The 13,255-nt window shown below is 31.7% G+C and overlaps 1 protein-coding gene across 3 annotated transcripts; it reads right to left on the bottom strand.

Moving 5' to 3' along the window:
- Window positions 1-447: 447 nt before the first annotated feature.
- LOC128164090 (cell death abnormality protein 1-like) lies at window positions 448-13,025 on the bottom strand. 3 transcript variants are annotated; one of them, XM_052827820.1, is made up of 13 exons: window positions 12,941-13,025; window positions 12,352-12,415; window positions 11,200-11,291; window positions 5,688-5,897; window positions 5,197-5,322; window positions 4,507-4,638; window positions 4,291-4,419; window positions 3,583-3,714; window positions 2,770-2,904; window positions 2,263-2,406; window positions 1,938-2,064; window positions 1,680-1,725; window positions 448-1,452 (listed from the first exon to the last, which is right to left on the bottom strand). In XM_052827820.1, exons 1-13 carry the CDS (start codon window positions 12,984-12,986, stop codon window positions 1,225-1,227), a joined length of 1,611 nt encoding a protein of 536 aa, XP_052683780.1. In that variant the 5' UTR covers window positions 12,987-13,025; the 3' UTR covers window positions 448-1,224. The 3 variants fall into 3 exon arrangements, with proteins under 3 accessions (XP_052683780.1, XP_052683783.1, XP_052683782.1); XM_052827822.1 differs by having other exon boundaries at window positions 1,305-1,463; XM_052827823.1 differs by lacking the exons at window positions 11,200-11,291; window positions 12,941-13,025 and having other exon boundaries at window positions 449-1,452.
- Window positions 13,026-13,255: the final 230 nt, after the last annotated feature.

The following is a 13,255-nucleotide window of genomic DNA, read 5'->3' as shown; positions in this document are numbered from 1 at the left end:
CCGCGATGCTTGAATTAAAATTATCCTTTATATGTTCAAAAGATTTTCAAAATTCAAGTTTTGTTTTGGAAAAAAAAACCAAAGCAGTGTTTGAATATCTTATATATACCACAAGGCTTGAATTAATATTATCCTTTATATGTTTAAAAGATTTTCAAAATTCAAGTTTTGTTTTGGAAAAAAAAAACAAAGCAGTATTTGAATATCGTTAATAACAGTGTTTGTTCCTGAACGCACTTCCGAAACAAAACAGACACATTTTAATAATAAGCTGAAATAAAGGATGATGATATGAATAATGCACGTACAAGCTACTTGACAATGTGTATTTGAAGCATTATCGAAAAAAAATTTGAAAGACTCAGTACTGTTTATCCTTTTGCTTATACAATTTTTCGGGAGTTAATAATGTAAGGAAAATCACAATGATGATGGCACAAAATTGACCCCCCCCCCCCCCCCCCCGACTAAGATTTACAAAAGCGTTAGTTGCCCTATCTTAATCTTTCAATATGTACGCCAGATGTCATTTTGTTTTGCATGGTTTGGTGTCTACTATAAAATTATATCAATACTTGAGAAAACAAATCATCAACAAAAATAAATTATTCTAAAAAGCAATGAAGAATATCTATAGAATGATTCTGGCAATTGAAAATAAATTTTAAGGTACTCCTCGTAACGTTTTTACACATTTTATTCTTATTTATTTTATTTTTATTATTCACACACAGAGGAAAGAAGGTCAAAAAGTAACCAATCAGATCCACTTAAGGACCAATAATTCTTTTTAGAAATAAACTTTCGAAATTCTGAGTTCTACAATATTTAAACTAAAAAATGAAAACTTCATTTTCCTTCTTCGTCTCAACCAAACACACTACCCAACCATACATTCATTTCTTTCGTAAAAAATATCTATTGTTTGGGTCAATTTCTTGCTATGTTTGTATAACATCATAATAACAGATAAATAATATATTAACATATCTATTTTTTTTTACTATCTCTCTGACTCTTTCTCTCATTCTTTAATATAAAAAAAACCCACATAGTTTACATGAAAATTTGTCATTTCCCTACGTAGTCAAAGGAATGAAAAGCTAAAAAAATGAATAAATAAATAAAAATTCTGCAAATCTAAAAGTGAATACATGTAAAACCTTCCAACTGCGGTTTATTTGTTAAAAAGCCAGTTCCCCCACGAGAGGCGTGGATTTTGTTTTAATTAAGCTCTCCGTAATCGTCAGGTTCATGTACGGGAGTTTTGTTACAGGTGTTCATATGACTGTAATCATCCTCCGCAGTCATTTGCTGAGGAGCGTGATCATAGTCCGACTGTACATCGACCTCAAAAGGGTCTTGGTGAAGGTGAATGTAGACATCATTTCCTTCTTCATTGTCTCTGATATCGTTGTTGTAAACAGGTCGAGAATTCATTTGCTGTGAAACCTGTAAAAGCACTTACAACTGCATTGTCAGTTTATATTTATTCAGACACATTAATTGACTTGAGGATAATCTACTTATTAAAATCTTTTATTGTAGTACTTATTTTTCGTAGTTAGTTTAGAAAAATAACGTATAAGCTATTTTGTTTCCTTTATTGACATTTTACTTTTAAAAAAAATGACGTAAGGTGGTAACTGAATTAAAGAATAAATAGATGATATGAATACCTGGACAGACAGTTGCTCCGTAGCGTCCTCGCTGGATGTTTTCGATCTGGTGATGAAAATAAACGAATACATATTCATTTAATAAGTTATGATTAGTGAAGAAGAGTACAAAAACGTTGTTTTGTGCCATCAAATCATGCATATATTTGTAATGACATATTTTTTGTTTCTTTAATATCATATATAGATAGATAAATAGATAGATAGATAGATAGATAGATAGATAGATAGATAGAAAGATAGATAATCAGAATTCACCTTAGTTTAGCTTTCCTTCTATTCCGAGCAATGATTAAGTAAACTAATCCACCTATAGCAGCTCCTAATAAGAAACAGGCCACTCCAATGCCGCTAACAAGACTAGAGTTATCGTTCTTTTTAATCGCTGTATTTAAGAAAAGGTAGCTGTTTACAAACTGATGCAGTGTGACTTCTATCGTCAGATATCCGTGTATATTGTGACAGAAGAAAATCAACAATAGTTGAGGCTTTAGACCTGTGTTTTATTATCATTAATATTTTTGAGATTTTAAAACACAATTACAAATTTGACTAAAGTGAAATGATAACACATATACGTTACCATAGACTTTACTTTTTTCCAGGTGTTTCAAAGATTTATTAGTGATACTGATGTACACCCTCTCACTTTCATTTTTTTTGCAGCCACCAGAGGAATACGTGCAATTGACGTAGTTTTTGCGAATTTCGTCTAACAAAATCTGAACTGAAATTTAATAATAATTTATATCAATGTAAAGAAGCAACTTTCTTCAGCTATCTCTCTTATCAATTTTACTTAGACATAGAGATATATAGGTGGGATAAGGTAGTTGAGATATTTTTATACAAATTTGTTTTTTGAGAAAATTAGAGAAGCAAAATATTTCATCAATTGTCGCCTTTTTACTTACTTATTACATCTTATAATTAACTCAAAACGAAAATGAAAAATTATGCATAAAAAACTTAGGAACAAAAAAATATTAACTCCATATGGCTTTAAGCTTTGGATATTGTACAGTCACTGTAGTAAGATGTTTATAAAGTTATTATACTGTATGGATGCGATTAAACAAATTTATCATACCACTTAAACAAGTGTTTGATATCTCAAGGTGACCTTCGATACACTCGCAGACCCCAGTCTTCTTGTTACATAATGAGTTAGCTGTGGCTTCAGAACACTGGATGGGTGCATCACACGATTCTTTTAGTCTGCGTACTATTAAAAAAACAACAACAAAACAAAAGGTAAACTTGATTAATGTTTATGTATAATAACAATCATCATCATCATCATAATCATCATTATCATTATCATAACATCATCATTATCATCATTATATATGATAATATTCAGAACAGAGTTATCGTTCGTGTTCAACCACGTGTATAGTGGCTACAAATATAAACATTGTGTTGCTTAATAAAATCATAACCATGTTAAATGCTTGCGATGTGCAATACCTTTTCTTAAATAATGGGTGTCTGTTTTGCATAAAAACTAAGTATATCGAGCCATTTTTAAGGAATATTCTACATAAAAAAGTATAGTCTGTTTCACTATTGATACTCTTACTAGGTCAGGCGCGGATCAAAAATTAATCATCAGGGGAAATCTCTACTAGGCATGTTTTTGCAACAGCAGACAAAAAATATTTTTTGTATTGTCACATTTATTTATAGAACAGATCCACCAATTAATGAAGATAAAGTTTAAAATCAATAAACCTTTAGATTTTATACTTGATTACAAGTACCTAGATTCTATGAAATAGATTATAAATACGAGGCACGATTTTTACTGCGAAACTGAAAGGGTCAAATAAAATCACGTGTTTTAAAATTTAAATGACAATAACACTCGTAGGGGTGATCAAGTTTGTTTTATTTCACTTACCAGACACACAAGAATCATTCAATTCTACATATCTTTCCTGACAACTGCATTCGTTGTCTTTGTTACACATGGAGTGTCTGGTTGCTGCTTTGCATTGTATGTGGTCTTCACATTGTTCACCCAAACGTCGATCTTTAGAAAAACAAAACGTTCAAAACTTAATTGATATCGATCATTGATCATATTGTTACATTATTGTTTTTTATTACGTATAGGACGTTACTTTTTTATTATAGTGTATTAATCAGTCCATAACTTAAGTGCTAAACGGAATCTATACACTAAATACAAGGACAACTACATAAGATACATGTATCCAACCAAGTTGGAACAACACCTTTTAAAAATAATATATTGAGTATGTACGATCTTTGGTGGAAATAGGTTATAACACAGATGAAAGTGGATTGGAACTGGAGTATATCTGAATGTATCTGTTTTTTCATGACATTTAGAGTTGAAGAAGTGGAAGTCGCTTTCCGCCAAAAAACGCTCAATAGAATACATGCATAAGTAGAATACGTTTAGAATATAATCATCAATATAATTACATGGTTAAAATTGATGATAGAATGTCTTATCATTGGACATTTAAATTGCTTAATAGTCTAATGCAAGATTCCTAACAATTATTGTTGCTGTTATTGAACATTCTGAAAAGAAAAAGGTTCATGAAAATTGTTTGAATCAGACAATCATTACATTTACCATTTATACATCTGTTTGATATAGCCAGGTGGCCTTCCGTACACTCACAAACTCCTGACCTACAGATGGCGTTAGACGTGGCTGCTGAGCATTGAGTAGAATCAGTACACGTATCGTTTAGGTGTCGCCCTAGTTAAAAAGGTTGCACATTTACTAATTTATTGCAGGTAAACATCGATGGCATAAGATAATCAAAATTGAAACAAAAAATTATACCTGGTGAGCAGGAGTTATTAAGCTCTAGGTAACCTTGTTGACATCCACATTTTTTTTCGGTGTCACAAATGGAATACGGCGTCTTAGCTTTACATTGTATTGAGGCGTTGCATGATTCTCCTATTCCTTGTGCTGTGTGGAAGAGATTTTATTTGAATAAAACTCCTACATGTAGTAATATTGCTAAAATTTTGGTATTAAATAAATATGTATCAGTATCGTTCATCAAAAGCTTGGAGTTAATTAGGAGTGAGGCCTACCCAAATAAATATTGATAATAAAAAAAAATGGGAAGGGGCAGTAATCAAACCTACAATGTTCTAAATTTCACATAGAATATGTATTTTAAATAATGTCGTGCAATACATGATTTGCGTTTAAAAACATTTCTATATGTATATTTATTTTGTTATTAAACAAGTATGTATGAGTACCGATTAACAACCTCCCCCCCCAACCCACAAAGACAATACGACACCTAAAAATATTTAATTTTCAAATTTTCTGCAAAAGCGAATCACTGTTAGACGACTATTTTTTTTATAACCAGATTTGATTAAAAAAAATTAATCACAATAGGATATTTTAAATTTTCACGACAGATATAAATTTGTATTATGTAGAAAAAAAACTTAAAAGCACACTTACATACCCATGTAGTCTATAGGTTCAGAAAGAATTAAATTTTACCTGTAACACAGGTGTTCGTTTCCCACAGATGGTAGTACCCTGTCACACACTGACATAGTCCGCTTGTCTTGTTACATGTGGAATGATCCAAATAAGCACATTGGGTGTCATTATCACATCGCTTATCTTTTACACAGTATGAAAATTAGGAAATAAATAAAAATTGCAACTCATAATTATTCCAGAAAAAAAACAACATCAAGAAAATCAATAAATTGTCTAATAATTGTGATAGAAAGAAAGAAAGAAAAAGAGATAGATAGATAGATAGATAGATAGATAGATAGATAGATAGATAGATAGATAGATAGATCATATTGCGTACTCTTAATATATGTGGTTCCACTAATTTAGAAATATATCAGATATGTAAGTCAAAATTAAAATAGAATTATTGTATTAAAAATGATCACATATTTTTTGCTTGTTTAACTGTGTACTTTCGAATTTATAAAAAAAAAATGATAAATTAGCAAAACATTTGTACGCACTTTGCCTTTCTTGTCGCTTACAGGTGATATCAATCTCCGTATTAGTTGGTAAATAAGTGAGACACCATTTCTTAAGAACTGCTGGTCCTCGATGTGTTGTTGAAACAAAATTAATCGTCATTTTCGTTAGTTCATGTTTCCTTGAAGACATTTTCTCATATGATGGTCGGGAATCAACGGAACATTTAATCAAACATTCCTTATTACTATCTACAAAAATGAACGGCAAAGTCAGATTAAAAAAGTAACAATAAATTTTTGCGTGATAATAAGAACTAGTCATATCATTTTGATAAGAAATATATGTATTTAAATATGTAGAGAAAATCACATCAGCTTATCTATTTTTCACAAATGTACATTCTTGTTCATCAGAGTTATATTAAGACAATGCTTAATATGTTTGAACCATTTATAATTTTAACCAAAAGGTATGTTTGTTCTAAAATACAAAAACGAAACTGAAAACAGCACAAAATTGATAGCTTGCTATTCAATAGATTGTAAAATCTTGTAAGCACAAAATCAGTTCACTTTCACAGGGGCCAGGCCCGTTTTAACATTAATTTCAATGTAACCATAAATAAAGAAAGGGGTTGAACTCTGACCCAGATATTTAAACTACCAGCTCGCTTCTAAAGCCTAATAAATCAATTTTTTAACAACACTTTCCATATGCATGTATTTTTCAGAAAAGTAATGTCTAAGATACACTCATGCCGAATTTCAAGTTGATGGGTCTTAAATAGCGGAGATATACGTCATTATTCTCTCGAAGTCGCCAGTTTATTTTTACTCGGACATTTACCGGTCCAGGGCTCACGATGGGATTTTGACTGTGACAACAACAGTATTGCAACAAGTCGAGAAACATTCGCACTAATCTTTTAAAATCAAACGCACGCTACTTAGATCCTTAAATTCCGATAAAATTCCTTAAATACTCTCCAAACTGAACTTTTATTCTGCAGCCACATCAACTTCTGACCAGACCGGCTATTGTGATAGAAAATGTTAAACTCAATTTCATTAGTTAATATTCCTGATGGTCCAATCAGAATCAGTCTTTCTCGAAGACGTCAAAATGGCTGGCCCTGTCAGAAGTCAATGTCAGAATAAAAGTTCAGTTTGAAGAGCATTTAAGGAATTTTATAGGAGTTTAAGTAATTCGACAGAAATGTTTTTTTAAATTTTTTGAAACTGTATATTTATAGGATAATATACGTCTGTGTTGTTTTCAAAGCTATAAAAGTGTTTCATCCTGGTCATTAGGAGGTGTGCATGAACTTGTTAATATTTAATACTGTAACAATTTTAAAATAGTTTATAACATATCGAAATAAAGATAAACAGTGTTTCAGTTCTTTGTCTCTAGTTTCGACAAATTTTATTAATGCTATACTACAATAGCCTACTTGCTGCATTTTTCCAAAAACATACATTTTGTCTGTTGATTACCGCATATATAGCATTCTTTACACCTCATAATGCGAGTGATAATAAGAAACAGTTATTTGATCATAGTGGAAGTTTTAAAAAAATGTTTCTACTATATTCAGTGAATAAAAAGGTTTACTAGTGAAAAAAAAATGTTTATGTTTCTCACTTGCCATGTTTTAAATTTATGGCAGAATCGAGCAATATATTTCTTAAATAAGTAATTCCATATTACTAATCATTATATAAACATAATTGTTCGTATTGCAAATCATTTGTATAGGAAAATCATCTAAAATCAATAAGGAAACGGATTATTTTTTAAAATGAGGGTGTATAAGAGGGATTAATATAAACCATGCAATATTTTGAAATTTTGATACTACTTATATTTGATCTGATTGTTTAATGCATTCACATTATCTTGGTTTACGTTTGGAACAAACTTTGTGTAACATAGAGAGGCAGACTAAATGTCAGCTTAAAACCTTGCATATATAATAAAAAATGTTAATTTCAAGTGCAAAAATGTCATTAGAATATTGATTTAGTTTCATATAGAAAATTTTGTTTTTAAATTCAGTCTCATAATTGTGTTTAATCTAAAACAAGAATTGATGATATTGTAACGTGTTTTGGTTTCGGTGATTTAGACCAGTCTGGCGAATGTGTTTATTTAGTAATTATATATGAATACCAGCATAAAACTATCACACCAATCACGAGTCAATGTTTATTTATTTTTCTCATTTACTAATATTTAATTACTTTCACTGATTTTACAGACTTTGACTTACGAGACTTAGTTTAGTTATACAGTCTGGTTTGAGGAAATTCAAGTTAAATTAGTTTGGTGTTTGATTTGCATTGGTTTATCATTTAGTGGTACATCAAGTGAACATTTAGTGTTTATATATTATTTAAGCACTCAATACATAAAACAAAAACAAGTACACAGTGTCTGATCAAACTTTTGTCTGTCTGAGGTGTTCCAATTAGTATATTGTGTATTACTAGCAGAATTTTTTTTTTAAATACTAGAAACTTCCTTTAAAAAATGTTCGTCTTGTGTTATTTGTATATTGTCTTATGTTTGTGTTGAGTGAGTTGACAAATTATTTTTTTCATGATTTTGTGTTTGACATTATTTGTCATCATGGCTGCACTTACTCAGAGTGAATTAGATGACTTGGCACAAACACTAGAGGCATTAGATGTTAAGCCTGATAGTGGTAATCCAGAAGAATTTAAAAAGTGGGTTTTGACATATGCAGAGTCATTAAATAGAGAGTCAAACAGGAAGTCTAGAGACCCCAATACATAACAAATGGTACAAAACCCAGTCCAATCCAACCCCCCTGTCAATCCCTCAGTCCCATCCCATGGCCCATCCCCATCCAATCCTGGTCTATCTACTCATGATTCTATTCACAATTCTCCAACCCCTATTTCCCTTAGTGGTGTTCCAAAACTTGTATTGTTTTCAGGCGATACAAAAGGTGAGATTTTGTTTGATCAGTGGAGATATGAGGTAGAATGCCTCCAAACGGATGGTTATTCAGAGAATGTTATCTGTTTAGATATTCTCAGGTCTTTAAGAGGCCCAGCAGGGACAGTTTTAAGGAGACTCGGACCAAATGCAACTGTAGATGAAAGCATGTATAAATTAGACAGCATTTATGGTACAGTGGAGGAAAAAGAGACATTAATGGCAAATTTTTATAGTGCTAAACAACAGGAAAGTGAAGACATTTCAGCATGGGGATGTAGATTAGAGGATTTATTGAGTAAGGCATCGATACAAGGATTGGTAAATCCAGATGATGAAAGTGACATGCTTCGGAATATGTTTTGGAGTGGAATGAAATCTAGTCTAAAATATACTGCAGGTCATCTGTATGACAAATACACAGATTTTGATGGATTGAGACGAGCAATGAGAATATTTGAGGAAGATAAGGAGAAAAGGAAATCAGATTCTGATAAACCAGTTCCTGCCAAAAGAACCACAGTAGAAAAGAACTAAAAACTAAAGAACTATGGACAATTGTAAACAGATTATCCACTGAATTAGAGGAAATGAGGAAAGAAAGAGAATATGGTCAATATAGAAGAACATTGACAAGAGGACACTACAGTCAGAGATACAGAGCCCCAGCTAGATTCCGAGGACAATCGAGTCGTTATAGATTCCAAGCACCTCAAAGTACTGGTTTCTATAATTCCAATTCACAGGGTACAAGATTCTATGATCCTAGCCAAACAGCAAGTGATGATGTTGGATGTTGGAGATGCGGACAGAAAGGTCACTTGCAGATAGGCTGTAGAGTTAGAGTTGATCATCAGAGAGGCAATTTAAACGGACGTCGACCGTCGGTGAGAGGCAGACGACAGGTCGAGGAATACAGAGCCTCAAATATCAACCAAAACTAATTGGCGATTCAGCAGAAACAGAAGTGGTGATTTCAGAAATAAAGACCAAAGCCCTAATTGATACAGGGTCTACTATTTCCACAATATCAAAATCATTTTATGACAACTATCTTCAGGACAAATCAATTCAGTCAATCAAGGATTTCATTAACATATAATGAGCAGATGGAAATTCACTCACTTATTTGGGTTACATGGAAACATATATTAAACCAGTTGGAATACCAAACTGTGAAGCTTTACCATGTTTGTTCCTGATAGTACCAGACTCAAACTATAGCAGGACAGTTCCAATACTATTCGGGACAAATATTATCAACCTGTTTCTAAGTAATGCACATCAACAGAATGGAGAGAAATGTTTACAACAAACAGCATTACAAACAGCATGGTTTCTAGCTTTTAGGAATTTGCAGCTTAGGGAGAAAGAACTCATAAAACAGAATTACAGATTAGCTATTGTAAAATCAGCAGAACAGAGAAAGATAATTATTCTTCCAAATACTCAGGTAGTACTCAGAGGATATGCAGACAAAGAAATTCCTTATCAATCAACATGTGCACCTCTACAATCAACTAAGTTCTTAAGAATTCCCAGTGATTTGGACATTGAACCATCTGTTGTAATGTTTCGATACAAAGACAAACATAAAATACCTGTGAACATAACAACAAGAACAGTTATAGTCAATCCAAGGGAAATACTTTGTGAGCTTCATCCAGTGTCAATTATTGATTCTCCTCATACATGTAGCATACAAACAGAAGAGATTGCCCACTCGCAAGATGTCAAAATTCCTTATGATGAACTAAACTCTGTACAACAACAAAAAGCTATGACCTTATATATTGATAAGAGTTATTTCCCTTAATTGTGTCTTTCTGATCTTGGACTGAATGAAATTATATGTATATATGGGAATGATGAATTGTGTATATTTCAATGGAAATGTATTTTAAGATAATTCTATTGTAAAAATGTATATATGTATTTTTATGACTTGATATTATACATCTCTGTTATATTTATTTTATCATAATATATTACAGAGTATAAAAATATAACATCATTAATGAAATTTTGAGAAAAGATTGTATTCATCATTGCTTGGAAATCCCGTTACATATATAGATAGTTGTAAGCTTAAGGATTACCTATCCCAAGCATACAAAACAAGTAATTCACAAAATAACATGGACGGGGCTCTTTGATCTGTGGGGTGTAACCCAGGGCTCTATCCGAGGCACATGTCTCAGCCTCGAGATCTGTCCTGATAAGGCTCTATGCCTATATCATATGTACAGGGCTGTATCCCTGCAGCCGACACAAGCTGCAGCTAGGTACACTCAGTTAATAAAATATAAAATAATAACGATCTATTTAAAGCTTAACCAAATACGAACACTGTACAGTCGTATTACACTGATCACCGTACCTGCTCCAGAATCAGCTCTTCTCTCGAGTGCGCTTTTATATATACTAGTATCATCCGGACTATCCTCGCACATTACCATTAGCATCAAAGATAGCATACGAAGTAATACTATAAAAAATTGTCAGAACCCCAACCCCAATTATTTGTTACCCTTAATGCATTAGCAATGCAGAGTGAGATACATTAAGAATAAGTACAACAAATACTTAGTATAAAAACATCGGCAAAATCTGTCCTGTAGAATCCACAAACTTTGTCACTAGCATAGAATGATAAGGCATCAGATAGGCAAACAGACCTAAATAAAGAATGTTTCGTTACTAGTTTAATCATTTACGTTGTAAATAATAAACTAAATACTATGCCTTAAAACTACTTTAAAGCAAACGGGGTTGAGATACATAATTATTATACATAAGAGAAACAAGTTCCAAAACATCTAAAAACTGTACCTAAATATATTTGGGCCTAAACGTCTATGATTACTTTTAAACACTGCTCATTTGAGGTACAAACAATATTCTAAAATAAAAATAAAACATTCTGATTTGAAGCTTTCACTTATCAATTGAGTCAATGTTATTTACAAAGGTATTGCTGGCCTTGAACAGTCTATAGCTACAAACCCTGATCTAAACTAGATAATAGATAAAATTTAGATATAATTCCTTGTGCTCACATGCAACTTCTTTACGTGTCAAATTTTCAAAGCACGACATAAATGATGCCTGATCAAATGCTGTAAATTATTGGTTTTATTTAATGCATGTTTTAACAGAGCATTACACAATGCAGTCGGCTTTCTAACAAAAGAAGAGTACAAGATAATAATTGTAATAACACCGCAGAATTACATCTACCTGAGAGGAATTCATACAAAAAGAATTACAGAGGTAAATGAAGTGACTGTTTTTGCCAAACAAATATTCATCTTTAGATGGATATTACCTTAGTTGTTTATATATTCAATACTGATGTTCAATGTATTGATTTACATCGTTTGAGTTATAACAAGTCTGCAATAATAAAGCACATTTGTTATCGAGAAATTATAATGTGGTGAAGAAATATAGTTTATATAGGATACAAAATTCATAAGACACATACTATCAAACAACAATCAATGTATGTGAAGTCCTAAGTGCATTACTACATCCTTGAAAGACACATAATGTGTAGTGCGTCGGGAGTACAGAAATAGATTATGGAGGACACATAGTAAGTAATGCTCTTATGCAAAACTAAGGACATATAAAGCCGAGTTAATACGATGAAAACAAGGAAATAAGAGGAACTTTTTTTTAAAGTGCATGGCTGGACGAGAAGAGTTAGATATAATGGTAAGAAACAAACACTACCTTACTGTCACAATCATGTGTATTAAAACCCAGATAGCAAGTATTGTGATACTGGGGGGAGCACCTGCAACGGAATAAAGAAAAGTGGCTGTAGAACATGATAACACTCAATGACAGTAGTAACATTTACAGCTACAAGATAAAAATGTTTTACATGTACCTCCATAAATAGCATAAAAGAAGTCATGCTGATAATACTTTCGGCGTCAATGTTGAACAGGATGTGGGATTTGTTTTACAAAATTAACGAGACCATATTTAAAGAAATACAAATTCTTATACACTGTATATGAATTATATTAATATTTTTCTTATTGTAAAACATTTTAACAAAAGGAGCAATATGTTTTCACATTTTGGTTTTAGTCTTTTCCGTTATATTTGATTATAATCCTTTATTTGTGTAAGACTTGCAGTTTTCTACAACTCAGAAATAGTACCATGGCCTGCAAGTTTGATATTGCAATTTCAAATCGTTGATGCATAAATTCAATATTGTATAATGGTTTTTCAAACAAAATTAAACTAAAATTTAAAATAAATAACAATCGGATGATAAATATGTATCAACGATAGATGGTTTACTTACACAAACGCATGTGCTGTGCTGCCATTTGGTCGTTAAACACTGTCATTCTGTCGCCAATCACTGCTGTTGTATATAAAGAACCAAACCTTCCTGGTTATGAAAGGAAGTTGAATTTTTTTTTATTAAACAACAGTGACGAATACTACTTTACTTGTGTACTTAAGAATATGTGTTCAGGAAAACATCCTAGATTTTATATCAAAAACTTTTACAGAGGAATCGTTTGTAAAGTTAATTTGGAAATTTTTATTTGATAAATATCTTTCAAAATTCAAATTATAAAAAAAATAGAGTTTAGACTTTACATCATTCTTC

The sequence above is a fragment of the Crassostrea angulata genome, chromosome 9, assembly GCF_025612915.1.
Source record: "Crassostrea angulata isolate pt1a10 chromosome 9, ASM2561291v2, whole genome shotgun sequence".
Lineage (NCBI taxonomy): Eukaryota > Metazoa > Mollusca > Bivalvia > Ostreida > Ostreidae > Magallana > Magallana angulata.
The sequence above is the reverse complement of the archived record's forward strand: the minus strand, read 5'-3'. Positions and strand labels throughout refer to the sequence as shown.

What these genes read in the sequence shown, in the direction of transcription:
- LOC128164090 (XM_052827820.1), bottom strand. Translation starts at nt 12,986, where the DNA reads ATGACAGTGTTTAACGACCAAATGGCAGCACAGCACATGCGTTTGT. An exon ending in ATCAAACACTTGTTTAAGTG is followed by an intron (nt 2,407 to 2,769) that starts GTATGATAAATT and finishes ATTAAATTTCAG; the next exon opens with TTCAGATTTTGTTAGACGAA. An exon ending in AGAAGGAAAGCTAAACTAAG is followed by an intron (nt 1,726 to 1,937) that starts GTGAATTCTGAT and finishes TTTCATCACCAG; the next exon opens with ATCGAAAACATCCAGCGAGG.